This window comes from Hibiscus syriacus, unplaced genomic scaffold (assembly GCF_006381635.1).
Source record: "Hibiscus syriacus cultivar Baekdansim isolate YM2019G1 unplaced genomic scaffold, ASM638163v2 tig00116971_pilon, whole genome shotgun sequence".
NCBI classification, from domain to species: Eukaryota; Viridiplantae; Streptophyta; class Magnoliopsida; order Malvales; family Malvaceae; genus Hibiscus; species Hibiscus syriacus.
The window spans coordinates 872,506-896,857 of NW_024063495.1; the positions used below are offsets into that span (position 1 = coordinate 872,506).

A 24,352-nucleotide genomic window follows, 5' to 3' on the forward strand; every position below is an offset into this window, starting at 1 on the left:
ATCCCAAATCTAAGAGTTTATGTTCATGATAGGATTCATGAATTGATGATAAATCTTGATGATTTAGAGGTTGTAGATTCATTTTCAAGCTTGATTTATGGTTAAAACATGTTCAATCTTTCTAGAAATTATTCTTTAAAATTTTGGACATAATGAATTTGAGTGAGAAAAATTATAGAAAAATTATATAAGGTCTGGAAATGATGTAGGAAGTATTCTATAAACTTTATAAATTTTGAGGACCATTCTATAATTTTTAAAAAGTTAGGGGACCAATTCAATAATTTTGGAAAAGTTGTGAATGATTGTAAAATTGTTTAATAGTGGATGTACTATGCTGGGAATTACTGTTTTGGAATTAAAATGAGCATTTAGATGTGAAATATGACCATTTTGGAAGTTTGAAAAGATTGGTGATTAAAGTGCAACATTCACATAGTTAGTGTATCGATTCACTAAGGAAGTGTATTGATACCCCTCTTAAAAGGAAAACTTTCGAATATAATTTGTGTACTGATACATAGGCAGTGTATCGATACACTAGTGAAGGGATGTACCAATACCCTATAGTGGGTACCGATACACTAAAAAGGGAAATGTAATAGATATTTCCTTTAGTTTAAGAAATGAAAACTAAAGTATGCTATTGGGAATACTGATATATATAAATGTATGATTGTGTAGATATCGAGTACAAGCAAGTTCTGAAACGACTGCAAAGTTAGGATCAATCCAAAGAGATAAATCATAGAAGTGGATTTGGATTTATATAAAGTGTCAAGGTGAGTGCAATTTAATTTGTACTTATGTTATTGAACAAACATTGGCTTGCGATGAGCCAGTGACAGAATTATGATGGTAATAAGTGACTCCTAAAATGTTATTTGATTTGTGATTGATGTGATTCTTATGTGTGCATGAGTACATGAAAATATGTATATGTGTCATATGTTATTAGATGTGACATGATCTACATGATTACATGTATATACAATATGTGGTATTGACATAAGTGACTATAGGATCACGAACTATGTAAAATAGCAAGGACTTATGTGATAACAAGAGAAAGTGATATAAATTAGGTGGTATAGATATAAATGATAAGTTAAACGATATGGGCATATGTGATTATATGAGAAAGAATATAAGCTATGTGATTATGAACACGTGGATATAGGTATAGTTGAAGATATAATAACAAGATATAAATTACATGAGTTAGATATATAAGAACTGGTATAACCAACTTATGAGATTAAATGAAAAGGAGATAAGTTAAATAACATTGACCTATAGGACAATATAAAAATAGTATATAAATTAGGAAACATTGACAGAAGTGATTATACGAACATATAAGATAAGTTATATGGGGAAGAGTTATAGGTTTAAATGAACATATAATATATGAGTCATATGGTAAAGATCTATGAAACTATAGGAAATGCTATGGGAGCTATGTGATGATAAGTTATGAGAATATATATAGGTAACAAGCTATGTGAAATTGAACTAAGTAAATATATGAAACTATAATATAAATAATGTGAGATAAGTGATTATGTAAAATTGTGAGATAAGTTATAGGGCATTGATATACGAACTAGATGAAAGTATGTACATGAATACATGTATAAGTTTATATGTTATTCTATGTGTTATATGATGTATATATGAACATATGTGAACAGGATATGACATGCGTGTTTACATGAACACATGAGAAATGATATAAGCTATATGATATGATCTATGTGATTACATGCACATGTGATATATGTTACATGATATGAACCTATGTGATATGGGTTATATGACAAGAATGATAAACAAGCTATATGAGAACGAGTTATGAGATTACATGTTTATATAATACAAGTGATGTGAATTGTTATAAATGATAATGCCCATGTTATGTAATATGAGAGCTAGGGGTATAGTTGGCATGCCAAGAGTCGAGGGTCTACGCAGTCCTTCGGGACATATATGTATTCTATGGAACATTTATGAGGTCCTTTGAGACATATATTTGGTCTTTGGCATATGTATATGATTCTTAAGAAATTTCTATGTGGTCCTTATGGACATCTTATATGGCACTACGGTGCATTTCTACGCGGCACTTCAGTGCAATTCTACATGGCACTTCGGTGCATTTATACGAGCTGTGGTGACAGCATATGTGCACAATCTCAATGTACTCGCATACCTTGAGTTCTCAGTAATGTACATGGGCCTATAAAAGATATCAAAAGTGTTTGCATTATTATATGATATCATGTTATTATTGTTTACACTGAATCACATGTGTACATAGGCTAATAAAGAGATAATAACAAGTACAATATATGTTATGTATATGTTTTTGGTGATATGATATGTGTTACATGAATTATATGATGTTATGTGTGTTTCTTTGTGAAATGATATATGTGTTATATAATATACATAAATGATAAGTACAAGATCATATGATAAATTGGTTAATGATAATGATAGAGATCAAGATAATGATGTTGATGTTGATAATGATGGTATGTGTGCATGTATGTATTCTGTTATGTGAAATGTTCCATGGTTTCTACTATATGTTTTATATGCATCGCTAAGTCAACGACTTAGCGTGTGATTGTTTCACACGTAGGTTCCAAGAAGAAGAAGAATAATAAAAGTTAAGCAAGACAAGCCAGTTTCTCATTTCAAAAGATCAAATCAGAAAAGAATTAAATAGTAGGTATTTTGTAATATTGATGGTGGTTGGCATGTAAATAAAGATTTGAATCCGATATGCTCTAATCGGTTTTATAAATCATATGATTGTATTTTATGTAATTATTCAGTTATATTTAGTAAAAGTTTAAAATTATTCACTGTTTTTTACAAGTAAATGTTTTGAAATGTCAATGTGACACCTCATATTTGTATCCAAGTCGGGTACGGGTTGGGGGGTGTTACAATCCAATTTACCACAACATATTCATTTGCTACCATACTACAATCATTCCATTTCCACAACATCCATTTCATTTTGCCACAACATTCTCATTTGTAAATAACATCACTAACTTTACTTAGGTGACATAGTAAAGTGTTTTGATTGAACTTATCAATTTCCTCCAATCCTTGTGGATACGATACTCACTCATCACTGTATTACTTGTTCGATTGTGTATACTTGCACATATTTCAACAACCATATATAGTAGTCACAAATCACAGACAGTGCGCATGGAGGATGTTCGAAGCTTATTGAGAACGGTGATAGAGGAGTGGATAAATACCCGATGTTTAGATCCGAATTGGGGAAATCTATGGCATTGAAAGAATCTTCAATTGTAAAAGCATTATTTATCCTCGATGAAGACGACGCTGCCTCTACTGTTACTCCAAGTAAATGTTTTTCTCTTTTTTTTTTAATTTTTTTTAATGTTTGATTCAGTTCCCAAGCCACCTCCAATTAAGTTTCATACTGTAGGTGGAAGGTTGTTATCTATTTCAAGTGAAGCACTGAAGCGCGCAAGGAGTCTTCTTGGTGAACCGGAGGTAGGGGATTTATTTGGTGAAATGGATGAAGTGCTTCTCCATATACAGTTTAGATGAAGGAAAAACTTAACGATGCTTCATCAAACAAGGAAAGTTGTTTTTTTTACTTCATTTCCCCACGAAGGAGCAATGAAGACTAAATTCTAGTGAACAATAGCGTTTTTAATTGAAAGTGAAAGAACCTAGACTAAATTGTAGAGAACAATGTCAAACTACATTACATTTAATTGTAATGTTTATAAATTTTAATTTATTTTGTTGTTAAGTATTTTTATGCATAACTGGTGTCTTAATTAAATTGTATGGTTGTTGTTAATTGGATAAAACTACATGATATTAAATTTGTGTGATGTAGAGCATAAATGAAATATGCAAAATCAATTAATCTAAGTTATCGATATGACATTTTATGGCGTTTGTTTCCAAAAATGACGCTATAGATCTCGACCTTTTACGGCATTTGTTCCAAAAACGCCGCTATAAATCTCGACCTTTTGCGGCGTTTGTTCCAAAAACGCCATTATATATCTTTACCTATTGCAACATTTTTTGTTCTCAAACGCCGCTAACTTTAGCATGGCTGGTATGGCCGACGCTTCTTGCGGCGTTTTTTCTATCGTCGTTTTTCCTATCGCCGCAAGTGCTTTTAACGGCGCTTAAAAATGCCACTAGAGGTCTAAAAAACACCGCTAAAACTCTGTTTTGTTGTAGTGTATAATTATGCCAAATTAAAAAAAAAATTAAACTATCATACTTCAATACAACATACACACAAATATCATGCGAGGTTAAAGCTCAATTCTCTAAAAAAAGTTTCTAAAAATATTTTTATTTTTAAATTTTTAATTTTTTTTAAATCAAACCCTTCAAAAAGTTTAAAACTTTAATTTAGACATCTATGTTTTTTGAAAATTTTAAATAAACACTCTCAAATTGTATTACCAAAATCCACCACTTTTTTTCCTTTGGTTTTAAAAATATTAAAATATATTAAATAATATAAGAAGCTTATTTTGAGGTGGGGGAATAAAATCATACACACATGGTGTTATATGATGAGTAGTCTTTCCTTTTCAGTGTTACCTTTTTTATCCTCCTTCGCCAAACAAAAGCTAGAGATGGATTAGCAAAGTGAAGAATACATGTTTGGTGTTCTTAATATCGAAATAAGCTGCAAAAGCTAGAGATGGATTAGCAAAGTGAAGAATACATGTTTGGCGTTCTTAATTTCAGATTTCGATGATACTCGAATCTTGGTTAATCGAGATATTAAGGAGAAACAGTTGATTCGATCGATCTGGTTTTCAGTTTCGAAGTAAAGATTAGAATTTATAGTACCAACCTAAATACTTGGGATGTTGGCAGTAAAATTCTATAGCTTCGACTTCTCGGAAATCCGACGCCGGCAACGGATCGCCGGATGCCTTGCTGATCAAGTATTGCACCGCCAATTCTTCGTCCTTCGGCTCAAATTTAAACCCGACCGGAGTTTCCTCATCTATGTCGATGCTTTTTTTTTCACCTGTTTCGTTTCCAAAACCCTAAAAGGGTCATCTTCTCCAAAGTTCCCCACCATTTCCCATGCCTCAGGAACCCTAGACTTAACGTCTTTGTAGCTTGGAACCCTAAGCTTATCTTCATAGCTTGGCAGCCATTCCGTCATCGAAACCCCAAACTTATCTTCTTCATGGTTTCGCAGTAATTCCATCGTTGAAACCCTAAGTTTATCTTCATCGAGGTTTCGCTTCAATTCCATAGTTGAAACCCTAAGGTTATCTTTTTCATGGTTTATCAATAATTCCATCGTTGAAACCCTAAGGCTATCTTCTTCATGGTTTCGCAGCAATTCCATAGTTGAATACGCCAAAACAAATGGTTCAGCTAAGTACTTTAATGGCGGATCTAAGTGGGTTTATATAGAAAATGAATTTGAAAACGCAGGAGGAGTTTGGCAGCTTATTCTGATTTGATAATTTTCGACCGGCACGTACTTTTAGAATTCAAGAATCTCAATCCTAACTTAAACCGTAGCCGTTAGATCTATTCAGTCAAACTATACTATTTGTCCATGTATTATACCTAACGTGCATCTTTAATTATTGTTCTTCAAATTTGTCGTAGTTAGTTTCTGTAATTTAGTCATATTTTTTAATATTGTTTAGGTCATTATTAAATTTTGAATTTCAGAAAAAATATAAGAACTATAATTGACTGAATTAAAGTATAAGGACTAATTCATAAATTACACATACTACTTTATTAGCTTAAATGACGATGTTAATGGTGGGATCCTATTACAACTTTGATATGGTACGAATCTCAATGGGCGAAGTAATAAGAGAAAGACTTGACCTCTCTCTTATTATGATGGAAAAAAGGTCAAATTTTGGGTTTGGTCCCTCTATTATGCTCAAACTTTATATTTAATCATATACTTTAATTTTACATAATCTAATTCTTCTATGTTTATAGTGACAACAGTCCGTCCAAATAGTTAACATCATTACTTGTTCTAATTAAAATGTTTACATGTATTTTGTGTTGGAATATGGCATTTTAAAGAAAATTTCGTAAGTGCTACAGATAAAGTGAATGATTATAAAAAATAGATAATTAAATATAAAAGACTAAATCTTAACAGTTATAGTTTTCTAGTGGACTTTTCCCTTATGGTGTCGTGGATAATTTTATTTTGCTTTTTTTTTACATTGTTATATTATTTGGGACATTTGTGTTTTTTCAGGTAACAAATTACTAAGATTTTCAATGCTTGTTGGATTAAAATTCAAAAAGAAAATAAAATCCTCAAATGCACATAAATCCTATTTATAGACTTTTTAAACATGAAGGGTTAAACTTATAAATGTAAAGGGTTGAATTGATAGAATTTATAAATATGTGATTCAAATTTGTTGATTTACTTAAAATTATGGCCAAAAGTAACAAGTATTGGAGGCTAAATACAAGATTATACCAATATAAAAACCGACAGTCGGCTCACTCATTACCAGTTTAACATACAGTGGCTAAATCACACCTAAACTGTAATATTAGTGACTACAATATAACATTCAAACCTAATTACTGTTGGCAGCAACAAATTGGAAAGCAATACAGATCTAAAGCTTCGACTATCCGTTATTCGAACACGATTTACTTCATTCACACAATTAATAGAGCATCTTTCATCAAACAATAATAATAATTCAACAACCACACAGAATGAGACGAGGTTAGATCCCGTCCCTTCCTACTCCGTTAATACTTTCTTTCAGCCTAAGAGAGAACAGAAGAGAAGATGAGAAATGCATAAACCCTTTACTTATGAATGAAAAGCATCCAAAAGGTTTAATAAATACACTACTTTTTTTTTTTACCTCAAGACTGAGCTTTAGTGTTCCCCATTTACCCAAAAATCATGGGGCTTTACCCTAAACTTTCTCTCAACATTTCCAGACAAGTATTCAAAATTAAAACTTCTATATATATATATATATATATATATATATATATATATTCATCCGGAAACTGACTCGAATGGCCTCCGATGGAAAGATCTTAGAGCCACCATTGATTTTAAATTTGGAAGTAAAAAATCATTCAAGTAATGTTCAAAGGGAAAGACATTGTACTCTGTCAGGGAGATTCCGGGGCATTGGTAGAGCAAGTACGTATCTCTGGGAGAAGAATTTGCGAGAATTAGCAATCATGTCGGAGGACGGTGAGACTTCAGCCCCGTCAGCTTGCCCACGACCATGGAACTTGGCGAAATGATTGATGACGGAAATCTTCTCTAGATCCTGGCATTCCAATCTTAGGTCCAAGATTGAGGCTCTCTTATCCAGACTGAATAACAAAGCGGAAACATTGGGAGATAAGATAATTGGCACGGTCATCAAATGTGCCTAGTAAACTATTGGTTCGAACATGATGCAAATCATAGCAAAAAATAATATTGAGGTTAAAATCATATCCGATTATTCTAAATAAATTAAGGTACAATTATATGCCAATTAGCCATCTTATCCGTTGAACTAGCTAGAAGCTATCACTGCGGGTCAAAGTACTAAGCAAAATAACCGGGAGAAATATACAGCAGCATATTTGCAACTGGCAATGTTGGGCAATACTAAGATTGGTAAAGGATTATTGAGCCTAATAATAATGCACCCCAAAGATCCAAAGGATTATCAAGCCTATGTTGGGCAATACTAAGATCGGTAAAGGGAAACCAACAGAACTGACAAGGAATCCCTTCTGCATAATCTTGCTTGTTTAAGAGCGCACCTTACTGATAAATTGACATATGACACCTCGGCACACCCATGACGACAACAAAATAATCAAATTTAATGGGTGATCTGCGAGGGGAAATTCTTACCGCAAACATTGAACATCATAATTCATAAATAAGGTGTTCACCCATCAATAACAATGTTACATAAGAGCAACAAAAGAAATAACATGCATAAAAGGAATTGGCCAGAACTAGATGCGAGTTACCTCTGTAAATCATTTTCAAGCTTTTTTGCTCTCCTGATAAAATCTTCTGTCGCATTTAAGGTGGACTGGTTTTTCTCCTTGAGCTTTTCCGAGAAGCTTAAAGCAAATCGAAAGGAAAAAATTTCCGTCAGATAGTATCAGTTAATAGCAACAATGATCAGCAGATGAGATCAGTAAAAAAAAGTATTCAATGATTTCAAACAATATTAACATGTTCTTACGCGCTTTCACTGTCAGGACGAACAGCAGTGTCACTTTCTGGTACACATGCTGTGCTGCATGCATCTCCTAAGACTGATCTGGCAACAAAATAGGCCACAGTCTCATAGTTTTTGTCAGCATCTGCAGAAAGAAATACTCTTGGAGGAGCACGAAGTACTTGTTGCATAAGTTGCCTTGTCAAGATGAGCCTTCTTCTTGATCTAACCACTGGAATCCCATCTTCAATCATTTCAGGTTCATCTTCAACCTGTGATTAGATCAATGTCCTTAAGATAAAAACTGTCACAATTCTAATAAAGAATAAGATTACAGCAAAGTAAAATGGTTAAAACACCCAACAAACCTTCTCAATCAATCGATTTGCTGCATGCGCCCATTCCACCTCTGCCAAACTGTGATCAACAGAAAACTTAAATATAATTACAAAATTAAGAAAAACATAAACATAGTGAGAGAAGAGCAACTGATTTTTGCATGATAACAATACTGGGAAATACTTTAGTGCTTTTGGTCATTGACATCTATACTGCTAAAAGTAATTGCAGCAGATGGATTATTTATTCCAATTACCTGATGTTCTGAGATTTTTTAGAAACTTGTGTCACTTCCCTATGCCATGGTAGAAGCTCAAACGCCGTACTTTTACGCTTTCTTGCTTTCACAACAACCAAATCCTGATTTCTGATATCAGGAAGCAATGATTGAGAGGAGATATGTTCACTCAATATGGGCTTTGAGTTTTTACAGGCCCTATCCAGGTGACTAACATCAGCAGCACCAGCAATAACCCGCTCACTTGAATGAAGAGCAAGTGAACCATCAAAAGGCCTACCAACACTGTGTATCTTTTCTGCAACCTTCACCATGGCAATTTTTTGAGCATCATATAGAGGGGGCATTTGCTCATTCTCGAATGTGCCATACCGATCAAACCAGGATGGAGCCATCTGGGGACTTATTTGAGAGAGTTTGCCCTTGAGATTAGCAGAAGAATTATCAGCACTAGAGAAATGCTGGGAATCATTCTGAGCGAATGCCATGATATCATTAGAAGGATCTGACAGATGATTAACCTGAGCATCTTTCATCATATTATCGTATTCATACAATAACTGCTCTGCACCTTCAGAACTTACCTGATGAGTATCCAAAGCAGAGTCTAGACTTGGGCCTTTAAATCTTTTGACGCTCCTATTACTTGGTTCAATCTCTATATCTTTCATAGACTGCACCTGATGCAACAATGAATGATTTTGATGTACAGTATTATTTGGGCTCGAAGTGTGGCCAAAAGCATCAATCTTTCGGGGCATAGTTGCAGGATGTGAGCTGGCACCGTTCTCTGCCAATAACTGCTGATCTTTTGATGGTTGCTCCTCTCCAACAAAGCTCTGTGGCTCAGCAGAACCTGCAGGCAACTCAGATTGACCATAATCTCCTGCCTCAGCGATTTGATCGTCTAGCTTCTTTGTTCCAGGAAGAGTTGTTTCAGAGTTAATATTCGATTGATGATTAAACAAATTTTGGGAGGCCCGAGATGACTGTGCTAATATAGATGTGGAGTGGAAACACTGGTCCACCCAACAGGCATTTTGGTAAAAGCACCCGGCTTTGGAGATTCAGATGTAACAGATGGTTGGGAAGCTGACAGAGCCTCCAAAACTGGATATTGCTGGCCTGAATCCCTTGTGTGGATTTGGTCACTACTACTTGGCCGAGAAGTCTCTGAGGAAGCAAGATTGTTATCTGCAGCGGATTCAGGTATGTGAGGTGCTGGTTTCCTTTGCAATTGACTAGTTTGAGCTCTCTCAGAAGAGTCATCAGTCTGCTTGGGCAGAGATGCCAACCCACCAAAAGGTGCCTTCATAGATGCACTTGGAGTCGCTTGAATACCCTCACTAGTAACATGCTGGTTTTGAAGATTTAAATGGTAATCAGAAACACTTGAAACGTTATTCCTAAAGTCTCCAGAGGATGCTCCATGAGTTGAGGACTGAACAGAAGCTTTTGGATCCAACCATGCATGACCCTTCCTTCCTAGCTCAGAAGTGAGATGAACTGAATTTAGAGAATTAACTGCTTGGGGAGAACTCAGAGATGAGATTGCACGATCAGGAATGGTAAACCTTTGAGATGGAAGGCCTAATTGTAAACCAAAACCTTGGGAAGTAGAAGGCCTATTATGCCGAAACTGGCCTACAGATCCATCAGAAGTTTCTGCATCTGGCATTTCAGATGATAGATTGCGTTCAGATGAGCTTAAGTGTGTTGCAGTGCCATGTTCTCTTGGCTGATCAAACTTAGGAAGAAGCACCAGCATGTTTTGACTGTGACATTTTGGAATATCGAGAGCAAAATAGAAAGTAAATAAGAAAACCAGCACGAGAAAAATAAAGCCAAAGTGCCAGCATTACCAAAAAAAAATCAGATTGCTAATATATGGTGATGAATAAGTTTTACCATCATAGATTTAACAACCAGAGATAATATTATTTGTAGCTAAATTATCAAAACAATAAAAATTTGAGAAAAGCATGAAGTTCAACTCAAGCTAAAAGAATAAGAAGTACAAATATTCAACTACCTCATTGGAGTTTTGTTTGGCACAGAACCAACAAAATATCTGTCAGAAGAACCCTGGTTCGAGCTTTTTGAAGGCATCTCATTTGCTTGAAAGCTAGGAAAACACCCCTAAGTAGGAGAAAATTAATAAAAAATTATTTAGTCTTATATTATTCTAAAAACTAAAGTAAATTTCAGCAGTTGTACAAGGGTAAGAAAAATAGTTGACAATTTCACGCCAAAAGTTACCTTCTCAGTTTCTAGAGGCTCTCTAGCACTATAACCAGTAAATTTTGACTGCCCAAAGTACCCTTGGCCATGACCTTTCAATCCTTGTGAAACATGTTGGGATGTTGCCTGTGAATGTGCAACACTTTTAGTTCCATATGAAGGTTCAGCCTCCATATCTAGATCTCCCATAGGATGATACTGAAATTTACGGATTCCAGAAGGCTTATGACTGATACGAACAGATGACTTCTGTTTTCCTCCATGTGAATCATTTACATCCATCCAGACATTGTCTCTCATGCCACCAGTAGAAGAATGGTGGGATGAGTTTGGGTGAAAACCGCCATTGCAAGTTTCTTTGACATTGTGATTGTCCAACATATTTGCTTCATGGTCATATGCTCCCTTATCCAAGCAATCATTTCCAGATGAATCAAAAGCTTTAGGATTCTTATCCTGATTTTGCTGATATTTTGCTTGAACATTGCTTTGGAAAGAGTTTAATTTAGAATCAGTACTTTTCCTGAGATTAAGATTATGATTGTTTGGAAATTTCTGGCTGCTTTCAGTGACCCTTTTGGTTCTTGAATCTGTTACAGCAGCAACATTATCCAAGTCAGAACCTTCCCTATTCGCCTGAGGGCTTCTCAAGCCGGAATTTAAATTTCCCAGTTCAATATTTGCATCAGAAACGGAATGATCAATAGCAGAACCATGGCCTTTCACCTCATAGATGGCACCTCTATGATCACTATTCTGAGAAGGTTGAAATGCAACCAATATCCCGACTTTTTGATATAACATCACTGCTATGTGATGCAGAGTCAATGAAGTTCCAACCCTTTGGCTTATTATGTGGCTGAACACGCATGTTATGTACAGCTATGCCTTGTTGGTGACCTGAATTGCTCTTTGCACTTACTTGCACATTAGGAGAGCAAGCAACATTTCCAAATAACTGCACGCTTTCAGCTAGAGTCTTTTGTAGGGGATTGCAACCTAACTGTTTGCTTCTTTCTTCTGTTAACTGTTGAACAAATTTCTGAGATGAGTAATTATGCATTTTCTCAGTCTGCTCGTTTGCAATTGGGACTCCTGATTGCTGAACCTCAGGGACGTTAAAAAAGTCAAGATTGATATTGGCATCACTAGATATTGGAAAAGGCTTAGAGTCCAATGTCGAGGCAGTCTGCAATTTGTTATCAACCCAAGCCAATTGATTTTTGCTGCCATCATTGACAATTTGTGATGGCATATTCCCACTTGGAGATCCACTATTCTGCACACCTAAACCACCCCACTCTTCCTGTACCCCTAAATCATTACTTGATGTTTCTGCTACAGCAGACTGCATAAGTGCACTCCAACTGCCACTTTGCAAAGAAGGCAGTCTCCCAAATGAGTCCGTGCCATCCAACGATGAGCCCGTGTTGATGCTCCTTCCAAAGATATCCCACACACTATCATCTGAACCAAACAAAATCTTTTCTTCCGTTTCATCTAGTGTAGCCACACTATGTGAGGGGGCAGCCTGAATCGTTGAATTATCTAGGGATATTCTGATGGACCAGGAAGCTCTTGCCTTCCACAAGACTCCTGCATCACCACGTTTTTTGGCTGGATAGTCATTTCCTGCAAGTTTTCTGAATGAAATCCAATATTTAAGCCTTGTCCTGCTGCAGTCACAAACACATTTTCACCCTGATCGCCCTGTCTAGAAACCAAAGTTCCATCTTGCAAGCCAACTTGATCTGTAAATACGGCATACTGATTACTTGGAAAAGAATTACTGCTGGCTGGCACCTGCTGCATTGAAGGCTTATCCATCTGGACAGAAGAATGTTGACATGGATTTCTTCTTGCACCACCAGTTGAGATCCCATAAAATGATTGATCAACCTGTTGAGGAACCGAACCCATCAAAGACACCTGCCCTTGCACCGGGGAAAACGTAAATCCTCCAGAGGATACATGCATGGCTGGAGTTGCACCGTGCTGCAGCCAATTTGCATTTGGTGTCATGTGTTCAGGCTTCCAGGAATAATTTGAAGCATCATGGAGAGGAAGGCCATTGATTGGAGTTGGAGAAAAGCTACAAAATCCTTGTTTTACGGTAGAGGAAACCTGATTTGCAGTGCTCAACTGCCTTGTATCCGGTAACCGAAACTGTGGCTTCAGGAGTTGTTGCCTCTGTAATTCATGCATTTGTTTAAGCATAGTATGTTGCTGTTGCTGTAATAGCTGCATGTCATTCATCCCTGATTGCTGCCTAGACGAAGGCTGGATCATGCCAGAATGCTGTGCAGTAATTTGTTGTTGCCCTCCAAAAAAATCGTAATTTACAGGAGATTCATTAGTTTCCAACCTCGGGGAATTTTTCTTATGAAGATCAGGACCATTTCCCATCTGTGAATCAAGAGGTGACAAGCATCTAGATGCTGCATCCACTCCTGAAAAGTTTGTTTCATTCTGCCTTGCCTGAAGAGCCTGATGCCCTAGAAAATAGCCATTTGCATTTAGTGATTGGTTTTGTAACTGACTTCTAGCTATCTCAGGCCTCAAACCTGATTGAGTGAAGTTCATGTCATGCTGCTGGTTTGAAGACTGACCACGATGTCCTCTGTCAGACTCAGCTAATGCCAAAAGTGTGTAATGAAGTCAATTGAACAGTGGTTAGGATGCTACAACCAAGCTCTAAAATCTAAATTGCAGTAACAGAAGAGAGCAGAAACTCAACAATCAATATGTTATCATATTACCTAATTGATGTGCACTAAAATTCTTCAAACTGGAAACAAGAGGTCCACTGACTTGTCTCTGGCCTCCAACCCATAGATTGTTACTTAAGCCAGGCCAGGCAGTGTCTAGGTACGGTGAATTATGCTGGCCTTGGGACAAGCCCTCTTGACCAAGGAAATTATGGATCCTGTCCCCAACTTCGTTGCCAGGCATAGAGATAATTCAAGCCTAAAATACTCAGCAGCTAAAGGTTTGAGAGAGAAATCACTTCCTAACAAAATAAGAATATATGCCACACAACCATAAGAATCCTTCTTTAAATCCAATAATAATTGGAAACAAACCTCTTCTGTACATTTAAACATTCACCCTGGTTGAGGCATCTCCTACACGGACAAAATCCAACTTATCATCTCTTCATGGGAACAAAAGTTGAAACAAGTTAAGGCAACTATCTGCTAATGCAATTGTTCCACCTTTCTTTTCTTCAATTGGTATAGCAATCTAATGGCAAAGTTCGTCTTTGTTATATTGTCAATTTATGTGCCACGCTCAATAATCAACATGAAACACAAGCTTCATATTGATAAAAATTAATGAAAGGTGGTTTCATTAAATCAATAAATTCAGATGCACGTATGAGAAGTTATCAGTCTGACAAATCAGGTACATACAGATACGGACAACAGAACGCCAGTAATAAAACCAAGAGCTCATCAGTCAGAGGAAAAGGATACCTCCCTATTAACAAAAAACCAAACATCATTACATCGAAGGCTATCATATCAATGTCAAAGAACTCCAAAAAGAGAGAGAGAGAGAGAGAGAGAGAGAGAGAGAAGTAACAAAATAGGATACTACAGGTGAAGTACGGTCATAAATTCACTAGTAATGACAAATTCTTGAAACTTGATTTTTTTTTATTAAAAAAACGAAAACATTAACCTTTAGTACAGCAGAAAGAAAAGAACCACTACAACCTCAGATCAATTTAAAATTTCCAATTCCCCACGATGAAGATCCTCTTCATCCCTCCATTTTCTCGGCAAACAAACAGATACTAAACTCAAAATTTCCGTAAAAATCGCACATTTCTAACCTAACCCACAGAAGAAGATCGAAACGGCAGCAAGCAATCCTATACACTAAAACGAAACATGAACAACACAGCTGACCAGCCCTAAACTATCAAATCCGGACCATCGATTCAGCACCTCATAGAAAGAAAAACTCGAAGAGTTGCAAAATATACATTAGGGTTTAGAGAGAAAGAGAGGATAAATGAACTTACAATGGAGTGGTAAAGCCATTGAAATGGAGCTCGAAAAAATCAATCCCTTGAAGAGTGTCAAAATTGTGAGAAAATTTATTAGGGTTTGGAAATTGGGCGTTTTTTTTTTAGCTCGATGAGAAAGATGGAGAAAGAGCGATAAAGTGATCGAAATAGTGTGCGAAATTTTCAACGAACATAGGAGCAAAATTGAGGTTCGGATCCGAGGGACAGGTTTGGAGGGAGAGGGAAGGAGGGATGAGGGGGGCAATGTTTGGGTGCGCAAAGAAATAAAAATTTAGTGTCCTGCGAGTACAATTTTGACACGTGTTTAATTATACGGTGGCTCCCGCGCTTTAACAAAGTTCAGGATTCAACCGTTTGATCTGCATAAAAGGCAGGCTTTCTTAATTCTTACTTTTATTTTTATTTTTTTATAAATTATAGAGTAAACTATGTATTTAGTGTCTAAACTATTCATTTTAGTCCGTTCTAATATATAATTTTTTTAAATCATACATAACATTTAGTTTTTATTTCATTTTAGTACCCTACCATTAAAAATTTAACGGGCAGGCTGACGTGGCATAGTTCTGGTGGACAGACGACCAATCTGAACGGTGATCCATGAGAAAATGATGAGTCCCAACATATTCCAATTTCAAGCCCATCGGACGATGGACCATGGAGATTGAAGTATGAAGAAATCAAACAGTCCATAATCGATTTAGGGAGATTGAGGTGTTTTACGATGAAATAGAGGTCAAAATTACGTTCAAAAGTCGAAAAAGGTTAAAGTCGGAAAGTTTGGGCTTTATCATCCTAAATTGGGCTTCATATATGTGGCAGCCAACGAGACCGTCCGTTAAATTTTTAATGGTGGTGTACTAAAACTGATTGTTTAAGTGCTAAATGTATAGTTTACCCTAAACTATAACATGAATACTTAATTTTGTGGATAGATTATATTTGGTATAACGTCAAAATTAACCCCTAATATTTATCAAATTGATCATTTTGACCCTTATACTCTTTTTGGACATTTTTTACTTCAATGTTTTATTTTGGTGCAAAAAACTTCCTCGACAGATGGAAATAGTTAGTTAGCACATGATTTTTTTTTATTAAAGTTAGCACACAATTAACGCTCTTAAATAAGGGCTTTTTACCCTAAAAAGAAACGTTGAAAGCCAAAATACTATAAAAAAGAATAAGAGCCAAAATGACTGTTCTATCAAAATTAGGGGGTTTATTACCCTAAAATGAAACGTTAGGGTCAAAATGCTCAAAAAAGATCAAGAGCCAAAATGACCATTTTAATAAATGTTTAGACTAATTTTGATATTATGTCATTAGATACCACTTATCTTTTAATTTTATAATCATATTTTTAACTATTTAAATATTATCAATTAAATCACATTAAAAAACTGATATGGCAATTAAAAATAATCTATGTACACATTTGATCCTCATAATTAATACTATTTTTTTAACAGACACTAATTCTAATTTTAATTTGAGAAAATAAATTAAAGTATATTGGAGCCAAAGAAATTCAAACATGGGACTTAAAGGAATTAGGCGCGCCACAGCCATTAAACCCCATATTGGTATAGAGTTACCACATACTATATTATAACCTATTCTTGTTAATGAGAGAAAAATAAGGAAGCAAAATAATCAAATAAGGACTCAATTAAAAATAAGGTAGGGAATTATAATTCTTTGAGGTTTTGAGTTCGAACACCATGTATGCAAATGATTGAGAGTCTTTGAACATATATTATCTCGTATTCACCCCATATTAATAATAAAAAAAGAGGTTATTACTTAGGCGTGACTTAACTATTATGCCAATTTTCATATTTAACAGGAGTGAGTAAATCTCGACTCGAAAAAAATTAAAATTTTCATCTCGACTCGTCTCGACGTTAAAAAATTTGATTTGAATTGAATCGTAATTTTATAAACTCGACTCAAAATATAAATAAAAATTGAGTTATAATATATGACTTGAACAAGATGAATAACTTGAAATTTTTAGTAATTAGTGCAATTAGTTTTCAAGTTTGAGTTGTGTCATTCTAGTTTGCATGATATAGATCGCATATGAAAAAATATGAAGAAATATATGTATATCTATATGATTACGGAAAACCGTTTAAATTATAATCAATTAGTTTCACAACATCATAAATATTTGTAATTAAATTTAAATAAAAACTTGAACAAATCGACTCAATTTAAATTTCATAAACTTGACTCAACTAAAAAAATCCAATAAAGTTTGAGTTACAAAATAGGACTTGCCAACTCGACTAACTCAACTTATTTTGACTAGACTCGACTTCATCAAATATTCACTCTTTAGTAATCTATTACAACATTTTATATATTTTATATTGTAGTTAGTTACAGAAAAAATAAGAAATAAAAATTATCAAAGATTCGAATCTAGATTAATTGGAGGCTTGAGAGCATAAAACCACTAAAATAAATCTAATATATGATTATATTTTAATATATTTAATTTAGTTTAAATTGTAGTTAGTTTGGTGTTAATCAAAAGATCTCAGTGATTAAGAAATTGTTATTATTCATTGAGATATCGAGTTTAAACATTATGTATGTCAGAGATAATGAGCGTTTAATGTTAAATGATTGAGAGTTTTTGAATATATACTACATTTTACTCCCCCTAAATTAATAAAAATATTGTAGTCAATTCAAAATTTAAAATAAAAATGAGTTTAATGTTTTTATATTTTTAATTAAAATTAATTTTTTCATATTTATTTTCAGTAATCGTATATATGAAATTATATTAAAAAATTAAAAATTATATTAAGGTTTATTATAAAAATAAGTGTCCAAACTATATATTTTTTTCTAAATAGGTGCCTAAACTTTTTTTTCCGGTAAATCCAGATACCTAACGTTACAAACGTTACCACTTTAGGTGCCCCGACCATAACCTCCGTTAAAAAAACTCCGTTAAGTGACACATGTCACATTCTGGTAATTTTAAATTTTTATTTAAAATAAAAAAATTAAAAATATAATTTTATTTAAAAAAAGCCCAAAACTTTTGAAAATCTTAAAAAACCCAAAACTTTGAAAACTTTTATTCCAATCCCTATACCAACGCCAGCCAGCCCCGTTCGCCACCATTGTCATCGATGAACCTCCACCTGATCGAACTACCACTGATGACATAGCCACCTGATGAAACAACCACCCGAAGAACCCCTAATCGACGATTTAAATCCGACAAAAAAATCTGAAAAATTACAAAATTGAAGCTACTCGACGACTTCGATGGCAGGGGTGTTGAGTTAATCGATTGACGGAATCGACCAAGAGGGGGTGAATTGGCAATTAAAACATTTGTGGAAGCTTTTGCAAAAAATTGAAAGTAATTGCACAACGATTTAGAGTGGTTCGACTTTATCAACGAAAGTCTACGTCCACTACCTTAGCTATCCACACTAAGGATTTTCCAACAAATTCACTAATTTGTTCTTTCTTTTGAGGCCAAAGAGATAACCTTACAACTCCCTCAAGAATATACCCCAATTCTTGAGAACACTCTTTTCTCAAAGAGAAGATTACAAATTTGCAAACTTACAAGAAAAACCTCACAAGGTAAATATGTTTGCACAATTCTAGAATAAATAAAGAACACTCAAGAATAAATACGATTGAGCACAATAAGTGTTCTTGAAAGCAAAATGAATATTGAATGAAAAATAGGCTTGAAATGCTCAAACTTGAGGTTTGATGCTTTCTCTTTGATTCTCTATTGATTCTAGTTGCTTGATGTTTCTTGTTTTGATCAATGGCTTCTAAGCTTGCTTAAATACACCTTGAATCACTTCTGAACGTTGGGGATCATTAATGAAGTTATTGGAGCCGTTTAAGTGTGAAAACAATTAATATTTCTGCTTGGAGCGTGGGGGGAATCGGTACCCCTCATGTGGAATCGGTTCCCTAAGTGTAAAATTCAAATATTTCGACCGTTGAACAGTGGGGGGAATCGGTACCCCTGGGGGAATCGGTTCCCTCCGAGCATACTGGAATTCTTGGCTTTGAAATGGTTCGAAATATTTTGTAAAATTGTTTTTTAAATTATTTTAAGATTAAAACTTAATTTTACACTTGAGTAAGGATTTAAAATGAACTTTAAAATACTTTGAGTAATATTTTGATATTCGATTTAATATATCAAATATGCTTAGAAAAATCATTTTCAAAAATAAAAATTCTTTTAATTTAATTTGTTATATCGAAACATCAAAATGTTTTCAACAATCTCCCCTTTTTGATATAACAAAACATTTTCTAATTTCAAAATGAATTTTGATTTTGAAAAATACTACTCCCCCTTTTTAATTTGTTATAAAAATTCTTTTAACAAAACATTTTCAAAATGTTTTGGAAGTAATGTAACCACCAAAGATCTAAAGCACGAAGAGTAGAGTAATGACCTCCGGATGGTCGAAACCACCAAGAAATCATTAGATGAAGAAAACGATCATGCAGATCTAAGACACTCGCACTATCCCTTCTTTTATAACGATAACCTAAAAACTATTTTTCATTTGATATACCATCATTATCTAATCCTAATTCATTAGATATGTAAGCCGAGTCAAGATGGATGAATTGTTCTAGGAGATAGGAACGAACTGCTATGGTTTTGGTTTGAGCTCGTTTTTTAAAACACACACAACATTAGAATAGAATATGCAAACAAGTTGATGGTAAACTATAGGTTCAAGGTCACAAAGTTTATCAAATTTCCACTCTTGTAAAAGATGAAGATATCTAAAATTGATATCTATCATAGCTTGACGAGAATGGATACGTTTTTCTCTAATTTTGTAAGAGTCAAAATATTGATAATACCAAAAACGATAATTTCTAGGACCAGGATGATTGAAACACGAGTTTTGGATAGTCATATTAGGGTCAATAGGATTAGGAATAGGAATTTCAGGAATAGGTGGTGGGTTGGATTGACGGTTTGAGCGACTAGATGATGACCTAGCACGTTTAGGATTGGACATGGTTTAGGAAATCGGAATAGAATGGATAACCTGCAATTTAGAAAACACATGTATGCAATTCAATCAATCCCAAAACTCAATTGAGTTCTTAATATTTCAAGGTTCTCTTAAACTAATCCTAATGGGCAACGTTTTTGAAAAACTTATTGAAAAATGAGATTTTAAAAATCAATATATGTATAGTTTTCATAACAACAACATAATTCAATCAAAACACAATAATAATTTTTTTTTCGAAAATTTCAAAAATTTTGGAAAAAATATTGTGTTTTTGATGAAATTAGTTGTAAAAATTTAGTTTCTAAACACTAATAAGCAATGCACGATCACTATTTCTATTTAGAACTAATTGAAACTAGTCCTATGTTCAAAATCAATGAAATAGAGAGTTTAGAAAAATTTACCTTGAAAGATGAGATTGAGTGGATTTTGATGTTGTTTGCACGATTTTAATGATGCTAGCAGGTTTAGAAGATGATATTTGAAGAATTCCGATAAGAAACGTTGATTTGAGGCAAAAATGGAGATAGGGAGAGAGAGGAACGACGTGAAGAAGGAGAGAAAAGAGTTTGAGGCAAAGAAAGAGTCCTGGGCGTGATATAACCAGAACCCTCAGGGGGTATCGATTCCCCTGGGAGGAATCGGTTCCCCTTCAAGGGGGTATCGATTCCCTCTGCCCTATAATTCAAAAAAAAGTATTTTAAACACTTAAAATGCTAAATTAATCTTCTCTAGTGGTATTGGCAACTCATATATCAAAAATTAATTATGTTCAATCAATCAAATTAATCCTTAAACTACATTTGAACATAAAGTTAATTTTTTTAACAAGAATCATAAACTCCCCCTAACTAATAGCAATGAATGCAATCAAAAATTACTATTTTAAACATTTTTCATTTAGTCTTAAGCGTGCTAAAGTTATTTTAAACACTTAGTGAAGATAGGTCAATTAAACCTAATTCTCTCCTAAGTGTCCAAAATCGTTCATTGTCTAAAGGTTTTGTAAAGATATCCGCTAATTGATGCAAAGTATCAACAAATTCTAGAACTACATCTTCCTTAGTATCACGGTCTCTAATAAAGTGATGTCTTATTTCAATGTGCTTAGTTCTAGAGTGTTGGATGGGATTTTAGTGAGACAATAGCACTAGTATTGTCACACTTGCTAGGAATGATACCTACTTCAATTCCATAATCAAAAAGTTATTGTTTCATCCATAAAACTTGTGCACAACAACTACCAGCTGAAATGTATTCGCTTCAGTGGTAGATAATGCAACACAATTTTGTTTCTTTGAAAACCAAGAAATCAGCATATTTCCAAGGAATTGGCAAGTACCGGAGGTGATTTTCCTATCTAATTTGCATCATCCATAATCCGCATCAAAAAAGGCATGCAAGCTAAATCTAGAGTCTCTAGGATACCAAAGTCCTAAACTAGGAGTGTCCTTAAGGTATCTAAAGATTCTCTTAACAGCTAGTAAATATGATTCCTTAGGGCATAATTGAAATCTAGCACATAAGCAAACACTAAACATAATGTCCGGTCTACTTACAGTTAGATAAAGCAAAGAACCAATCATTGACCTATAAAATTTAACATCCACACATTTACCTCCTTCATCCAAGTCAAGCTTTGTAGAAGAGCTCATTGGAGTTTCATGAGGTTTCCCATTTTCCAGTCCAAACTTCTTGAGCATATCTTTGACGTACTTAGCTTGATTGATGAAGATGCCATATTTTCTTTGCTTGATTTGGAGTCCCAAGAAAAATGAGAGCTCTCCCATCATGCTCATTTCGAATTCGCTTTGCATTAGCTTAGAAAATTCTTGGCAAAGAACATCATTAGTAGAACCAATATTATATCATCAACATAAATTTGAACTACTAATAAATCTTTACCTTAATGCTTTAAAAACAATGTAGTGTCAACATTCCCTTTTGAAAAACCTTTTTCAATTAAAAAATTTGACAATCTTTCATACTAAGCTCTAGGAGCTTGTTTTAAACCATAAAGTGCTTTTTTCAATTTAAGAAATGATCCGAAAATTTGAATCTTCAAAACCTGGAGGTTGTTCCAATACACTTCTTCTTTTATAAACCATTTAAAAATGCACTTTTAACATCCATTTGATATAGTTTAAATTCATGAAAACATGCAAATGCTAATAACATTCTAATTACTTCCATCCTAGCTACGGGAGCGTATGTTTCATCATAGTCTATGCCCTCTTCTTGAGTATACCATTGAGCAACAAGTCTAGCCTTGTTTCTCACTATATTACCACTCTCATCAAGCTTATTCTGAAATACCCATCTAGTACCTACAGTAGATTTATTATTAGGCCTTTCAACTAATGTCCATACTTTACTTCTCTCAAATTGATTTAACTCTTCTTGCATAGCCATAATCCAATGTTCATCATTTAATGCTAATTCTTAGGCTCTTGGATAAATGCAACATAATTACAAATATTTCTAAGAGAAGATCGAGTTGTTACCCCTTTGGATGGATCACCTATAATCTTACCATCCTTGACATAGTTGTACTCTCTTGGATAAGATACTTCCCTTTCTTCAATGGTTGGATTCTTAAGAGGATCATGAGTTTCCTCATCTTTCGTTTCTTCATTTGATGATGATTCTCCAACGTCATGTCTAACGTCATTTGTATTTATAATACCTACATCATCATTCAAACAAGAATCCTTCCTCGGAAGGAGATTATCATCGAAAACAACATGTATAGACTCTTCTACAACCAAAGTTCTTTTATTAAATACTCGATAAGCTTTAGAATTTAAGGAATAACCCAGAAAAATTCCTTCACCACTTTTAGCATCAAATTTGCCAAGGTTTTCTTTACCGTTGTTTAAAACAAAACATTTACATCCAAAATGATGAAAATAACTAATGTTAGGCTTTTTATTTTTGAAAATTTCATATAGAGTTTTTTTTAAAATTGGCCTAATCATTACTCGATTTACAATATAACAAGCGGTATTTGTGGCTTCCGCCCAAAAATATTTTGGCAAATTATTTTCACAAAGCATGGTTCTAGCCATTTCTTCTAAAGTTCGATTTTTCCTCTCAACAACTCCATTTTGTTGAGGGGTTCTAGGTGCTGAAAAATTATGGCTAATACCATTAGAATTAAAACTCATTAAATCCAAGATTTTCAAATTCAGTGCCATGATCACTTCTAACACTAGTGATAGAGTAACCTTTTTTTTGGATTACTTTGAAAATGTGATGAAATTTTCTAATGCTTCATCTTTAGTACTTAAGAATAGAACCCAAGTATATCTAGAATAGTCATCTACCAATACAAATGCATATTATTTTCCACCCAAGCTAGCAGTCTTAGTTGGCCCAAAAAGATCTATATGGATCAATTGTAATACTCTACTAGTTGACACATCATTAATGTATTTAAAAGAAACTCGCTTTTGTTTTCCTTTAGCACAAGCATCACAGATTTTATCATTATCAAATTTTAGTTTAGACAGCCCTCGAACCAATTCTCCTTGAACTAACCGTTGCAAAACACTCATGCTAGCATATCCTAGTCTCCTATGCCATAACCAACTATCATGCTTATCCTTTGCAACTAGGCATAAATTAGTCATTTATATAGAGTCTAAATGCACCATGTATATGTTTCCTATTCTATGACCAACAAGTATAATCCTATTAGATGCAATGTCAATGACTTTACAACCATTAGTTTCAAATATGACATTGAATCCCTTATCACATAATTGACTAATACTCAAGAGATTATGCTTTAATCCATTCACATATAACACATTTTTAATTTGTATGGAAGAGGTATTACCTATTGTACCTATACCTTCAATGTGACCTTTTGAATCATCACCAAAAGTCACTTCTTCTCCATTTTTGGCGTTAAGCTCTATGAACCGGTTTTTGTCCCCGATCATGTGTCTCGAGTATCCACTATCAAGGTACCATGAATTTAGATTTGTTTCCCGTGCCTTGTAGCAATGCTCCTTTTCCTACAAACATAGATTAATTTTTGATTTTTGGTACCCAAATTCTTTTGGGTCCATATTCATTAGTTTCCAAAATCCTAGTCCCCTTTGGTATCCATTTGTATAGGATATCCTTATCTTTAGTAGTAATGAGCTCTTTAGGAACCCATATACTTTTAACGATTTTTCTATTAGAGGTTCTTTGGGGA

The 24,352-nt window shown here is 34.2% G+C and overlaps 3 protein-coding genes across 4 annotated transcripts; all 3 read right to left on the reverse strand.

Moving 5' to 3' along the window:
* Positions 1–6,843: 6,843 nt before the first annotated feature.
* Positions 6,844–9,820, reverse strand: LOC120191967. Its single transcript, XM_039194821.1, has 5 exons — positions 8,842–9,820; positions 8,615–8,663; positions 8,271–8,518; positions 8,050–8,145; positions 6,844–7,392 (listed from the first exon to the last, which is right to left on the reverse strand). Exons 1-5 carry the CDS (start codon positions 9,582–9,584, stop codon positions 7,158–7,160), a joined length of 1,371 nt encoding a protein of 456 aa, XP_039050752.1. The 5' UTR covers positions 9,585–9,820; the 3' UTR covers positions 6,844–7,157.
* Positions 9,801–11,892, reverse strand: LOC120191966. The gene is made up of 3 exons (XM_039194820.1): positions 11,083–11,892; positions 10,856–10,962; positions 9,801–10,598 (listed from the first exon to the last, which is right to left on the reverse strand). Exons 1-3 carry the CDS (start codon positions 11,866–11,868, stop codon positions 9,818–9,820), a joined length of 1,674 nt encoding a protein of 557 aa, XP_039050751.1. The 5' UTR covers positions 11,869–11,892; the 3' UTR covers positions 9,801–9,817.
* Positions 11,893–12,170: 278 nt separating this feature from the next.
* LOC120191968 lies at positions 12,171–14,074 on the reverse strand. 2 transcript variants are annotated; one of them, XM_039194822.1, is made up of 2 exons: positions 13,824–14,074; positions 12,171–13,697 (listed from the first exon to the last, which is right to left on the reverse strand). In XM_039194822.1, exons 1-2 carry the CDS (start codon positions 14,014–14,016, stop codon positions 12,613–12,615), a joined length of 1,278 nt encoding a protein of 425 aa, XP_039050753.1. In that variant the 5' UTR covers positions 14,017–14,074; the 3' UTR covers positions 12,171–12,612. The 2 variants fall into 2 exon arrangements, with proteins under 2 accessions (XP_039050753.1, XP_039050754.1); XM_039194823.1 differs by having other exon boundaries at positions 12,582–13,692; positions 13,824–13,922.
* Positions 14,075–24,352: the final 10,278 nt, after the last annotated feature.